We start from the raw sequence: 15599 nt of genomic DNA on the forward strand, positions 1-15599 counted from the left end.
TATTTGGGATCAACCGTCCAGTGTGACAGTGAGTGTGGAAAAGAGGTGAAGAGGCTGTATGCTGTAAGGAAATGACATGAGGCAGAGATAGAGGTAGCAGAGATGAGGATGTTGAGGTTTTCTTTAGGAGTGACGAGGATGGACAGGATTAGGGACGAGCACATCAGAGGGACAGCTCTGGTTGGCTGTTTTGGGGACGAGGACAGAGAAGATAGATTGAGATGGTTTGGACATGTACAGAGGAGTGAGATGTTATATTGGTAGAAGGATGTTGGAGATGGAGCTGCCAGGTAAGAGGTCAGGAAAAAGGACAAAGAGGCGATATATGGATGCGTTAAATGAGGACATGAAGTTAGTTGGTGCGAGAGTAGAGAATGCTGAGGATAGAGTTAGGTGGAAAAAGATGATTCCCCTAAAAGGAAAAGCTGAAAGTAGAAGAAGGTCTGAGCTCACAGGCAGTGTTTAGTATCTCTAATGAATATTCTACTACTGTGGTGAGTAGTATAAAATACTGAGAATCTCAATAAACAGGGGTGAATGGCCAAATAACCCTTGTATGATGTTCGTATTTTTGTTAATCAGCCAGTGTTCGTGGGTCTTTTGGACCCGCTGCATTTTTGGGTTTTTAATTCCACACAATCAAAAATGTTATGTTAAAATACTCTACAGATGTTTACTTCATCCCAATTACAAGCAATATAAACAGCATATGTGGTTAATATTTGCTCTTTGCCTTTATTACATCACATTTTTAATTAAAGTGCTACTCGTTTTTTGTTGTTATGAGTGGGAAAAAATCAACAAATTTACAAGGAAGCAAAGTTTTTCAAAACTACTGATGTTTATGAATATGGGTCCCACAGACCGGAACATCATACAGTACAAGGGTTAAAGATAAGAATAAAAATCATTTGCCATTTTTTCTGACTTCAGTGGTCCAGTTTTGATAAGTCTGTGCCTGTGATAAACTCAGATTCTTGCTCTTGGCTGACAGAAGTAGAACCTGAATTCTGCTCAAGGTTTGATGCTTTTCTGCTCACCACATTTCTAAAGAGTGATTATTTGACTAACTATATCCATCCAGTCTGACCATTTTCCTCTGACCTCTAACATCAATAATGCAACAAAACTGTCACTCACTCAACGATCTGTATAAACTACAGAGACTCTTTTATATAAAAATCCCAGAAGATCTGCAGTTTCTGAAATTCTGATAACAATCTGGTACAATCATAAAGTCACAAAGACCACGTGTCTCGTGTTTGATGTGAACATTAACCAAAGCTCTTGCCCTGTTTCTGCATGACTTATTTGAATTGGGCTGCTGCCAAATGATTGGCTGATTATATAAGTGCAGAAATGTCAAAGTGGACAGGTGTATGTTGTCAGCCTCTGAAATCTATGGAGGTATGAAAATAACAAAACATGAAAAAAAGCATAAGTGCCATGTGTCTAGTTGAAACCATTAGCTTTGTGTGATCTGTCAGTTTTGGAGAACCTCTAGGAAAAAACACAGATTTGCCTGTCTGGTACTAGCGAAAAAAGCTACGAACAAAAGACAAGCATCAAACACATCAAAAGAGCGAGAGCCCAACATAACAGATATTATAAAGGATGAGTGGTTATGACTGATGACATCCCTTTGGCTCTTCACATCTGCAAAGCTCCAAATCGACGTTCCTTGACACAAACCCGTGGGTGGCTCATTTCCTATCAATATTACATTCCTTAACTGCTCATTCAGCTCCCTGTATGGTAAATCTGACAGTAATTACTCAAAAATAATTTGCTCTAAGCTGCTCCACAATTTAAAACTCTCACCAAGCAAATCAAGCCTTAACACACTATTGGCTGTGTATGAAAAGCCATTATTGAAAATCATTGCCAACCTAATTCATTTTGAGAGAAAACAAATAAAGAAAGGAAGGAGCCGGAGAGAAAGTGGACAAGGACAGACTCCAGATTTATTCAGACAAACATTTTTTTTTTTCCATGAAACTGTTTTACAGATGAAATTTTTAGGAAAAAACAAATCCAAAAAAGAGAAAAAGAAAACCTGAACAAACAGAAAGGGATTCAGCCCAAAACATCAACATTCCAGCAGGACTCAGGATCAGGGAGAGGAGAGAAGGGAAAAGAAGACAGGCATAAAACTGAGAACACTAGTACACACTCAGAGAGGAGAAGAAAGGAGAAGAGAAGAGAGGGTCTACATTACAGTTAAGACTACAGGGGACTTATACACCCAATATCTGCAATGCAAATGGACAAAGCCACACTACTGTATTATATTACATCATCATTTTTGTACTCCTTTATGTGTTTCTTTTTAATCTGTTGTCTTTATCATCTTTACAAAGTAAAAAATATAGAGAATTAACAAAGAAGACTCTTGCAAATATGGCCATTTACTGTAACTGGTGCATTAGTCGTTTCTGCAATAGCATTAGCAGTACTGTATCTGTGTGTGTGTGTGTGTGTGTGTGTGTGTGTGTACAGTATGTGTATGTTTTGTAGGGTTGATTTCTGAATTAACAAAGTGGTTCAATGCTGCAGTAGCAAACTAAGTGATGGTAGAATGGAGAGGGAGGAGTTTCGTGCTGAAGCAGAAGAGAGACGGGACAGAGGATAGTAACGACCAAACGTCCTGCAAACGTCCACTGTACTGTTACTTAAAGTCAGCGTTCTCTAGCTTTCTCCGCTTGAAACCTCCTAGTAAACTATAGACAATATCCCATTGATCCACTTCGTACTCAGTACAGACTATTTTCATTGAATATAATTCACCTGTTCAACTATTAAGCTTGTTATTGCAGCCATAGATCTTTTTATTCTGGAAATTTCGTTCTTTCGTAAAGTAGCGTTATTTATAGGCTACTTATTTTTAATTTATTGAGCTTTGAAATAAAATCGTTCAAATCAAGTGTCCACAAGCAAGACAATATAGAAGATATATTTAATGACCTCATGTTAGTAGGAATTTTAACAAACAACGGCAATATGGTTAGCTTCTTTTGTTTCATACTGTATCATATCATCTCTAACCTTAACCTTCATCTTATTAACTTTTGATATAAGCTGTGTTGAGCATACAAGGACTTCCTGAGTGTGAGAGTTCAGCAAACTCTTTCTTTACCTCTGATTACTGAAAATCTAGACAAATTTCTGTTCACTTACATTCTAATACACTCTACTTCACACTCTCTTTAAGTAAACAAACAAATCTCTATCGACTCCTGTGCATAATAAAATGTAAAGGTGTGTTATTTTATCAATATGTACGTATCCCGAATAATAACTTAATAATGGGTTATGATTTTCATCAACAAAAACAAATAAATAAATAAGATAGCAAATAAAATAATAATGATTACAGACCCCTGGTTAGTCCTTCTTGGCACCTGAGACTCAACACCTTGAGAACCACTGGTTAGACAAACAAACTGAAGTATTTCTACTCTGCATTATTTTCATCATCACTGTCCATCACAAATACCACTAAATATTCCAGGGATGCGAGTAAATGTGACTCTGAAAGACAAAGACAAATACACTGAGCTGAATGCTGTGATTTAATCACTTTTGCTATCAGTAAAGAAATGCGCTATAATCCGTCTCCTCGATGATCAGACTCCACAGAGACAGGCCATTATGATTAAGCTTATATGACAACTTGAATCTGATTTATTAAACTCAGAGCTCAGGTCTGACTCCTAGAGCCTTGAAACGTCCCCTTAAAAACCGATTTAATCAACAACTATTTAATCAACTTTCTCACCTAGTCTCATGCTGGACATTTATACACCTAGTATGATTTATCTCTGTATGATGTAAAGGAGCTAAAACCAAGTCCTAATAGTTTCTATTCAAAAACTGCAGTTTGTTTATGTTCTTGACACACCATGCGGACGGCTGAGCACAGCGAAAAAAGCTGCATTTACAACATCCATTTTTCTTAAAAGACTGTCAAAATAAAATGTTGCCTGCTTTGAAAGGAAGTGGAAAAAAGTGATACAGCCAGGTTAACAAAAGCACCCAGCTTGACACTGAAGAGGTCATGAAGAGGTTTTTTTTTTGTGTGTGTGTCCATCATCCATTATTTCTGTTTCACAATGAGAAAGTATTTAGTGGAATTGCGTGAAGGACAGGCTGAAAAACTTCACTCACCGCTAGGGGAAGGTTCTCAGACTTTCTTGAAAATGAAGAAGTTTGAACAGAATATAAGAGCAAGAATAATTTAAAAGGAATGATTGCATAAATCAAGAATCAAACATTTTTACATGGGTCAGAATGGGTGGGAAGTGCTGAAGGTTTGGCTACTAATTTTAAAGTTTGGACTCACACACAGACACACACTATTCTGCTTTTCCATTGGACAGTGTGGTACGGTACGGTATGGTCTGGTTACTAACCTGAATTCAGAACTATTTGCATCCTAGTTGAGTACCTGTGTCTATTTCCTATGAAACTGTGCATACTTAGGAAAATCAGAGGAGTTTTCTAGAGGTTGTGGTGTAATCATGCCATTTACCACACAATGGCAACGATAAATGGAGCTGCATGGTCTGGTTTAATATTTACTCTGCATTTAGAATGATGTAAAGAGTCATAAAACAGTTCAGTAGCTACTTAATGTGTTTTTTTAATTGACACATGACAACAAAGCAACAATTAGATTTCAACAGTCAAAGCTTTGCACCGTTTCTAGCTCCCGGGTTGGTCTTCTTTCTGCCTTGGCAAGAAGGGAACCCAATGGATTAGCAGATTAGTTACAGTACCATGAGATCACCGTACCACACTGTGCGATGGAATGGAAACGTTTGTTAATAGAGATTTGTGTAGCACTGTGGCTACGATCCAGCAATAGAACGAAGCAGAGCGTCAGCAAACAACAGCAGTATCACAAAATAAAATGCTCATTGGCTTTCTATTAGCCACAAGCTAAAAAAACAAACAAACAAAAAAAAAACAATCACCTTCTTCTCACCTCCACAGTGGGGAGCATGCATAGGCCCTTTAAGAATCTCACTAGAGCCTCCTTAAACACGCCAGATCCTTTCTATTATTACAATCAAAATGTTTTATTATATTTTATTAATGCCATTTATACAACAGGAAGAGCCTTCTATCACTTCTAGGAGTCTTCTAGTAGGCTCAGGTGAGAAACTCTGGGATGGAGGGAGTTGTAGTGCCTCATCTGTCTGAAGAGAAAAAGAAATATTTACAGCCGCAGCTCTTAAATGGCTTCAGGAGCTCTATGGATGGATAAAAAAGAGATAGAAATAAGAAGAAAACAATGCAAAGAAAAGTTGGCATGGATTCATGTAAGAAAAAAACAAGTGGGAGCCAATGGGTGCCATTTATATGTATTATATGAGTTTCTAACTGATTTATATTGTTAAGAACAGCTAAAAAAGAGAAAACATACAAATAAGAAAAAAAAAGAATACAGGTGATGCTGATTATAGTTATTAATGTTTTTTTTTTTGTTTTTTTTTTTGAGAATCTGATCCAGAGCATGGGGTTGGAATGGCTTTAGATCTGTGCATTACAACCGGGGTCCCTGGTTGGCAAACGGGAGATGGGGCGGAGCTACCAGATGTAGCCAATCTCGTCTTCTTTGTCGTCCTCTTCATCTTCATCATCCTCTATGGCTCCACGGGGGTGGAGCCTGCCACGCTTCTCCTTCTGTCTGCGCCGCCTGTTTTGTGGAGGCTCCTCCTCCTCCTCCTGGTCATCAAGAAGAATGACGGCTCCTCCACTGCCAAAATCCCCTGAGGTCTCCTGATCCTCCTCTATACACACACACACACACACACACACACACAGAGCAAGAGGTTAGCAGCTGTTCTGTTAGATAGATATGAGATGAGATATGACGGTGGAAGATGAATGGATTGCCCACTGCAGAAGGAAGAGTGCCATTATTAATCTATTATACTCTTTTACTGTGATGAGACAGGAAAACAGCACCATCCTGAATTATGGGTGCACTGATGTCTCATAAAGCAAGCACACTAAAATAGCACACACACAGGCTAATGTCTGTCTGATATCCCTCATTCAGTAATGATTGTGGATGTCTCACAGGGCAGCATCTACAGCAAACATGCTATGATGGGCTACTGTATGTGTATTGCATTCTGTACCCCACTGAAGCCATAAACCTGTCCTCACTCGTGTAGTTATGGGATTGTACAGGAACCTACCGCAGATCGGGTTGCCTTGTTTCCTGGAGCCGGCAATCTCATTGCCATATTTATCAACACACCAACACTGGCCTGTGCTGCCATGACACTGTGTGGCCTTAAAGTAGCCATCCTCTGTGCAGCGTGGGACATATGGTCCTAGAGGAGAAGGGGAGAGAAATTATTGAAGTGAAGTGAAAAAAAAGAAGAAATTAAGAGAAGAAAATAAAACAACGAGAAATTAAGAGACGAAAGGAGAAAAAAGAGAAATAAAGAGAAATGAAGAGAAGGAGAAATGAAGAGAAGGAGAAAAAAGTAGAAATGAAGCAAAGAAAGGAGATAAATGAGAAAATGAAGAGAAGAAAGGAGAAAAAAGTAAAAATGAAGGGAAGAAAGGAGAAATAAATGAGAAAAAAGTAGAAATGAAGAGAAGAAAGAAGAAAAAGGAGACATGAAAAGAAAGGAGAACTGAAGAGAAGGAGAAAAAAGTAGAAATGAAGCAAAGAAATGAGCTAAATGAGAAAATGAAGAGAAGAAAGGAGAAAAAGGTAGAAATGAAGAGAAGAAAGGAGAAAGAAAGGAGAAAAAAGTAGAAATGAAGAGAAGAAAGAAGAAAAGGAGACATGAAAAGAAAGGAGAAATGAAGTGAAGGAGAAAAAAGAAGAAATGAAGAGAAGAAAGGAGAAAGAAAGGAGAAAATATGAGGAAATTAAGAGAGGAGAAAAAGGACGAGAAGAAAAGAAGAAGAGGAAAAGAAAAGAAGAAAAAAAAGGAGAAGAGAAGAGAAAGTGCAGTGGTATTGGCATGAAATGAAACATCTTTTTAAGAATCCATTATTTGATCAAAAATTATGTTTTTAAGAGTCAACAACCTTGTTAGAGAAGTAAGTGACACTGTGACATTACACACTGAACTTATTAGTCTTATGTCTTAATCACATCCTGGCTGTCAATTTGTGTATCAATCACTCAGTTATGGAGTCAGTGCATGTATCAATCACTCAGTTATGGCGTCAGTGCATGTATCAATCACTCAGTTATGGAGTCAGTGCATGTATCAATCACTCAGTTATGGAGTCAGTGCATGTATCAATCACTCAGTTATGGAGTCAGTGCATGTATCAATCACTCAGTTATGGAGTCAGTGCATGTATCAATCACTCAGTTATGGAGTCAGTGCGTGTATCAATCACTCAGTTATGGAGTCAGTGCATGTATCAATCACTCAGTTATGGAGTCAGTGCGTGTATCAATCACTCAGTTATGGAGTCAGTGCGTGTATCAATCACTCAGTCATGGAGTCAGTGCATGTATCAATCACTCAGTTATGGAGTCAGTGCGTGTATCAACCACTCAGTTATGGAGTCAGTGCATGTATCAATCATTCAGTTATGGAGTCAGTGCGTGTATCAATCACTCAGTTATGGAGTCAGTGCATGTATCAATCACTCAGTTATGGAGTCAGTGCGTGTATCAATCACTCAGTTATGGAGTCAGTGCATGTATCAATCACTCAGTTATGGAGTCAGTGCGTGTATCAACCACTCAGTTATGGAGTCAGTGCATGTATCAATCATTCAGTTATGGAGTCAGTGCATGTATCAATCACTCAGTTATGGAGTCAGTGCATGTATCAATCACTCAGTTATGGAGTCAGTGCGTGTATCAATCACTCAGTTATGGAGTCAGTGCATGTATCAATCACTCAGTTATGGAGTCAGTGCGTGTATCAATCACTCAGTTATGGAGTCAGTGCATGTATCAATCACTCAGTTATGGAGTCAGTGCGTGTATCAATCACTCAGTTATGGAGTCAGTGCGTGTATCAATCACTCAGTCATGGAGTCAGTGCATGTATCAATCACTCAGTTATGGAGTCAGTGCGTGTATCAACCACTCAGTTATGGAGTCAGTGCATGTATCAATCATTCAGTCATGGAGTCAGTGCGTGTATCAATCACTCAGTTATGGCGTCAGTGCATGTATCAATCACTCAGTTATGGAGTCAGTGCTTGTATCAATCACTCAGTTATGGAGTCAGTGCGTGTATCAATCACTCAGTTATGGAGTCAGTGCATGTATCAATCACTCAGTTATGGAGTCAGTGCGTGTATCAACCACTCAGTTATGGAGTCAGTGCATGTATCAATCATTCAGTTATGGAGTCAGTGCATGTATCAATCACTCAGTTATGGAGTCAGTGCATGTATCAATCACTCAGTTATGGAGTCAGTGCGTGTATCAATCACTCAGTTATGGAGTCAGTGCATGTATCAATCACTCAGTTATGGAGTCAGTGCGTGTATCAATCACTCAGTTATGGAGTCAGTGCATGTATCAATCACTCAGTTATGGAGTCAGTGCGTGTATCAATCACTCAGTTATGGAGTCAGTGCATGTATCAATCATTCAGTTATGGAGTCAGTGCATGTATCAATCACTCAGTTATGGAGTCAGTGCATGTATCAATCACTCAGTTATGGAGTCAGTGCGTGTATCAATCACTCAGTTATGGAGTCAGTGCATGTATCAATCACTCAGTTATGGAGTCAGTGCATGTATCAATCACTCAGTTATGGAGTCAGTGCGTGTATCAATCACTCAGTTATGGAGTCAGTGCGTGTATCAATCACTCAGTCATGGAGTCAGTGCATGTATCAATCACTCAGTCATGGCGTCAGTGCATGTATCAATCACTCAGTTATGGAGTCAGTGCGTGTATCAATCACTCAGTTATGGAGTCAGTGCATGTATCAATCACTCAGTTATGGAGTCAGTGCATGTATCAATCACTCAGTTATGGAGTCAGTGCATGTATCAATCACTCAGTTATGGAGTCAGTGCGTGTATCAATCACTCAGTTATGGAGTCAGTGCATGTATCAATCACTCAGTTATGGAGTCAGTGCGTGTATCAATCACTCAGTTATGGAGTCAGTGCATGTATCAATCACTCAGTTATGGAGTCAGTGCGTGTATCAATCACTCAGTTATGGAGTCAGTGCATGTATCAATCATTCAGTTATGGAGTCAGTGCATGTATCAATCACTCAGTTATGGAGTCAGTGCATGTATCAATCACTCAGTTATGGAGTCAGTGCGTGTATCAATCACTCAGTTATGGAGTCAGTGCATGTATCAATCACTCAGTTATGGAGTCAGTGCGTGTATCAATCACTCAGTTATGGAGTCAGTGCATGTATCAATCACTCAGTTATGGAGTCAGTGCATGTATCAATCACTCAGTTATGGAGTCAGTGCATGTATCAATCATTCAGTTATGGAGTCAGTGCATGTATCAATCACTCAGTTATGGAGTCAGTGCATGTATCAATCACTCAGTTATGGAGTCAGTGCGTGTATCAATCATTCAGTTATGGAGTCAGTGCATGTATCAATCACTCAGTTATGGAGTCAGTGCATGTATCAATCACTCAGTTATGGAGTCAGTGCGTGTATCAATCACTCAGTTATGGAGTCAGTGCATGTATCAATCACTCAGTTATGGAGTCAGTGCGTGTATCAATCACTCAGTTATGGAGTCAGTGCATGTATCAATCATTCAGTTATGGAGTCAGTGCATGTATCAATCACTCAGTTATGGAGTCAGTGCATGTATCAATCACTCAGTTATGGAGTCAGTGCGTGTATCAATCATTCAGTTATGGAGTCAGTGCATGTATCAATCACTCAGTTATGGAGTCAGTGCATGTATCAATCACTCAGTTATGGAGTCAGTGCATGTATCAATCACTCAGTTATGGAGTCAGTGCATGTATCAATCACTCAGTTATGGAGTCAATGCATGTATCAATCACTCAGTTATGGAGTCAGTGCGTGTATCAATCACTCAGTTATGGAGTCAGTGCATGTATCAATCACTCAGTTATGGAGTCAGTGCGTGTATCAATCACTCAGTTATGGAGTCAGTGCATGTATCAATCATTCAGTTATGGAGTCAGTGCATGTATCAATCACTCAGTTATGGAGTCAGTGCATGTATCAATCACTCAGTTATGGAGTCAGTGCGTGTATCAATCATTCAGTTATGGAGTCAGTGCATGTATCAATCACTCAGTTATGGAGTCAGTGCATGTATCAATCACTCAGTTATGGAGTCAGTGCATGTATCAATCACTCAGTTATGGAGTCAGTGCATGTATCAATCACTCAGTTATGGAGTCAGTGCGTGTATCAATCACTCAGTTATGGAGTCAGTGCATGTATCAATCACTCAGTTATGGAGTCAGTGCGTGTATCAATCACTCAGTTATGGAGTCAGTGCATGTATCAATCACTCAGTTATGGAGTCAGTGCATGTATCAATCACTCAGTTATGGAGTCAGTGCATGTATCAATCACTCAGTTATGGAGTCAGTGCGTGTATCAATCACTCAGTTATGGAGTCAGTGCATGTATCAATCACTCAGTTATGGAGTCAGTGCATGTATCAATCACTCAGTTATGGAGTCAGTGCATGTATCAATCACTCAGTTATGGAGTCAGTGCATGTATCAATCACTCAGTTATGGAGTCAGTGCATGTATCAATCACTCAGTTATGGCGTCAGTGCATGTATCAATCACTCAGTTATGGAGTCAGTGCATGTATCAATCACTCAGTTATGGAGTCAGTGCATGTATCAATCACTCAATCATGGCGTCAGTGCATGTATCAATCACTCAGTTATGGAGTCAGTGCATGTATCAATCACTCAGTTATGGAGTCAGTGCATGTATCAATCACTCAATCATGGCGTCAGTGCATGTATCAATCACTCAGTTATGGAGTCAGTGCGTGTATCAATCACTCAGTTATGGAGTCAGTGCATGTATCAATCACTCAATCATGGCGTCAGTGCATGTATCAATCACTCAGTTATGGAGTCAGTGCATGTATCAATCATTCAGTTATGGAGTCAGTGCGTGTATCAATCACTCAGTTATGGAGTCAGTGCATGTATCAATCACTCAGTTATCATTCATCCTCACACTATATATTTGCTCATTTATTGCCTTATTTATTGCCATAGCAGTGCCCAGGCTGATGAGGTAAATCTGTTAAACTGACAATATAATTATGTTTAATGTGGCTCATGTGTGGCAACACGCAAAAAGTGTACCTTTATATTGACCGACCTTTGTCATTTTTAGAATGTTGTCATCCATTTATCCTTACTTTCTGGAGCTGCGGTCTAAGCAGAGGCGACAGATGGCCGAGCGTTTTTCTACACCAGTTTGTCAGACGTGTCATTCCATTATCAAAAATTTCAGCCATGACATCTTTCTGACATCTCCTGGATATTTTCCACATGAGTTCTCTGTTCAGTTCTTATATATGGTGACCTTTGGGTTTGAGTATTTAAATGAAAGGAGTTTTTTTTTTTAAAAAAAAAGGGGGCATTTATTTATTTATTTATTTATTTATTTATTTATTTATTATTATTTTATATTTTACCATTTAACTGAGAATAAGAAAAAGCTTGTTTTATAGTTTATTGTAGAAATAAAATGAAAGAAAAGGGGGTGGGTTTATTATTTTTGCTTTTAAAAGAGATATGCACTTAACACTTAACATACACAGAACACACACTATTCTCACACACTATTTACTTAAAACATATACTATGTATATTTCAATTGCACATTTCACACTTGTACATTTGTACATACAATTTGACTATATTGTACATGTCATTCTGTTACACTGTGGAGCTTCTGTCACTATAACAAATTCCTCGCATGTGAAAACATGCCTGGCAATAAAGCTCTTTCTGATTTTTTTTCTGATTCTGACTAAACAGATGATATTCATTCGACATACAATCATGTAAAGCAATTGTTTGGAAGAAAAGATGCTTTTAAACATTTTAAGGTTGAGATACATGCAGAAAGATAAACATTCTTCAGTTTAGAAAGAGCTGGAGCCTTCAGAACTCTATAGAGCACAAATATGAAGGGTTTTCCCAGACCACCACACATGTATTATTGACTCAGGCATTAAACAATCTACGAAAAACACCATTGTGACATAAATTCAATCTGCCATTTTACAGTATTATATCTGAACTAAAAGCATCATCATTTATTTCTGCCTTCTCCTGCTTCATCGGCAGAGAGCTTTGCCCTGCATTGCACATGAGAATGAGCAGGATGGCTGCAGCAGATTCTGGGCCTTAGGCGGTAGATATCGCTAACGCTGATTGGATTTCACCGTCTAAAATGTGACACCCACACACTCACCCATATTAATGCACACTCAGGCGGTTGTTTTTCAGCCTGTGTTATGGCATGAGTTATGAAGCAGTTATGATTGTGTGGGATTATTGATGCCCGCTGGGCCGAACAGGACCAGTGGCGAGAGCTATGGGTGAGGGTGGCAGCTAGAGTGCACGTTATTGATCGCAGAGGAAAATATCAAGTGTGGATGCACATAAATCACACCGAAAGCCATTACAATTCAAATCAATTATAGCTCCGCTTCTGCGAAGCTCTTGTGAAGCTTCTGCAGCAAGAAACGCATGAACACACACACACACACACACACACACAGATGCCCACAGTTGGTTGCTTTTTGTGGATGATGGAAATTAAAACCTGTTCATTATTTTGGATGAAATAAATCTCAGGCTTAATGACTGACTCACCTATAAGAGACTTCCGCCGGCTTTGAGTGTGAATCCTATTTATTTCATTCTGACAGGGCAGACCTGGTGAAAAAAAAAAGTGAGCGAGAGAGAGAAAAACACATTAGCAAATTCATGCCAATACATTTAGATAGTGTTATAAATGGAACCCACTTGAAGTAAAATGATCACCCTGTTTTTTTCTATTTCTAGCAATTCTCTCTCTCTCACTCTCACTCTCTCTCTCACCATCTGGTTTCTGGAAGCAGTAGCACCACTCGTTGTTGGAAAGCTTCCCGTCCTTAAAGGAGTCACAGGAGTTGAAGAGTGGGCGCATACACAGCTCGTACTTGTCCAGATAAATAGCGCTGAGCTCTGACTGGTCGAGCAAGAGATCGTAGTTCATGTCCAACTTGTTGAACATCCAGCCAAGAGAGTCCTTACAGATAGGGAGGATGCTGGTGTCAAAACCTATAGGATGGTGAAGAGAGATTTTTTGCTGTTGTTATCATATCACTGTAGGACTCTTAATCACAATGTACCCAAACTGAACACCCTTTTAACACTCTGTCCTCTAATACTGCAATTATTTATGAGACTTCTCTCTAGTGTCCAACTATAAATGGTGTCTAACACTAAAAAACACAGCGGAGATACACACAAAGTCATATACTTACGTCCTTGACTGTTGTCATTGGCAGAAATCTTCAGATCTCGGTTGGCATCCATGTGCAGCACCCCAAACCAATCCTTCAGTCTTGAGGCCAAACTTTTCAGATCAGTGTCACTGCAAGCTGCATACACACACACACACACACACACACACACACATATGCACCTTGTCAAGCCAGGAAATCTCATTACTTTATTATCTGTAACAGAGGCACAAGATAAATTAGTGACCCTTCTCAAGCTGGTTAGATGCCAAAGTAATGAGGCGAGACAAGAATTCTGGCTCTCAGACCTTTTTCTATTTGAAAATAATCTGTAGATGAAAGCACAACAGTGTACTTTTGCGTCTACTGCTGGATGCCTGGAGATGAAAAGAATCCAGTAAACAGCCTTGGAGAAATACCTGCAGCAATCAAACATTCCATGTACTGATGGAGCACAATAAAACCCAGCATCATAAAAACAAGCCTCTGCCAATGCACCTTCCATTACATTTCACCTGTCTGATCTTCACTTTCATCAGCCGACGTGCACCATACCGTTCAGAAGCGCAGACTTTTATTGGCTATTTGGGACAAGTTCATCTCATGCAGTTATCAGTCAGTGATATAAAACTAAAAAAAAAAAGAAAAGAAAGATGAACAATAATACTACGTTCTGAACTGCAATGTAGACAACAGAATTGGACCCAGTGCAATAAAGAAATGCTGTGTGAGAGTGGATGAGGCACTCAAAGCGTTACACAACACAATACACCAAAATGGTGCAGCTCTTAGGGAAACAAAAAGAAAAAAAATAAAAATCGAACATAATGAAAAATTTATTCAGTGATTTGCCCACAATGACATGAGCATTATGGACAGATTTGTGAAGCTTTTTCCTCACACCACATCGATATTCCTTAGTCTTACCCATTGTGATGAATGAATAAGGGAATTTGGCGTACGAGTTATTTCATATTTATACCTCTGTGAAACCGGAGGTTTCCTGGTCCTGGTCACCCAGGTGTACTGAAAATTAAAAATATCAATAGGAATATACTTTAAATATATTTTACTTATTCATTTTCATACTGGGTTGCCACACACATATTTAAAAAATATGATTAAATTATTTCAGTTTTGATATCATCATATGAGAGCCGAGTATTTTTTTAATAAATAAATAAATCATTTTAAATTAATAAAAAATTCATTTATTTAAAAAAAAGGAAAACCTTAAATAATAACATTTTCCACAGCCTACTTTGCTCATATATTAGGTGCCAATATTAATGGAAGTGTTTTAGCACAGATTTGCTGTAATCTCTATTGAGATACAGTACTGGTGGGTTTCTATCTGTCTGTCTGTTGTTTTTTTAACACTTTTAAACTGCATTTAAACTGATGTCATTACCGTGGGTATTTGTGTGTTTGCATATATAAGCGTATTTGGATGTTATTTTTAGAATATTAAGAAAACAGCTGTGAACTAATGTTTAAAAAATAATTCTTAAGCATTATTTATTACTTTAGTGTCACTATTACGTTTATAAAACAGCATAAAAATAACACCTCGGCTTGGTTTAGTCCTTATATAATTAATTGTTCACACATCCATCAGACAGAAAGAGAGAAAGAGAGAAGCAGACATTAAGGCAGAAAAACCGGCACACAGACTAGATATGAGAGGGGAAAAAAGTACAGAAAAGAATTTAACAGCTTTCTGCCGGTGTCTGTTTCTGGACTGTGTGGAAGACAACTGGAGGTGTCTTTGTGTGTGAGAGAGAGCAAGACGAATGGAGACAGGACTTGATGTGTGTAAGTGTGTTTCTTATTCTGTACCTGTTCAAAGCTCACACCTGCTGTCTCATACATAAATGCCTGCAGGCCTAGCGCACACTTGTGTTGTGAAACCTTGGTGCCGAATTCTCCCTTTCATCCTTCTCCATTCTCTCTCCCTCCATCCTGCTGCCTTTTTATCCCCTCACTATCTATATACTGTCCTTCCATATTATTCACCTTCCAGATTTTTACAATGGGAGGTTTTCTGGAGTTGAAATACTTGTGCATAGCTTTGTTTTTCACTTCGTATGGTGTTTTGTATCAGTGGTTTTTTTTTTTTTCACTGCCATCAC

At 38.8% G+C, this 15599-nt stretch overlaps 1 protein-coding gene across 1 annotated transcript in view; it reads right to left on the reverse strand.

The window, feature by feature from the left end:
• Positions 1–1962: 1962 nt before the first annotated feature.
• spock1 (SPARC (osteonectin), cwcv and kazal like domains proteoglycan 1) overlaps positions 1963–15599 on the reverse strand; it is a 210277-nt gene continuing 196640 nt past the window's right edge. The window contains exons 8-12 of the mRNA XM_060887161.1: positions 13489–13605; positions 13061–13282; positions 12833–12895; positions 6210–6347; positions 1963–5795 (exon numbers count right to left, since the gene is read on the reverse strand). Coding sequence (XP_060743144.1) covers positions 5593–5795; positions 6210–6347; positions 12833–12895; positions 13061–13282; positions 13489–13605 — 743 coding nt within the window. The 3' untranslated portion in view covers positions 1963–5592. The remainder of the gene's footprint in view (positions 5796–6209; positions 6348–12832; positions 12896–13060; positions 13283–13488; positions 13606–15599) is intronic.

This window comes from Tachysurus vachellii, chromosome 14 (assembly GCF_030014155.1).
Source record: "Tachysurus vachellii isolate PV-2020 chromosome 14, HZAU_Pvac_v1, whole genome shotgun sequence".
Taxonomy (NCBI): domain Eukaryota; kingdom Metazoa; phylum Chordata; class Actinopteri; order Siluriformes; family Bagridae; genus Tachysurus; species Tachysurus vachellii.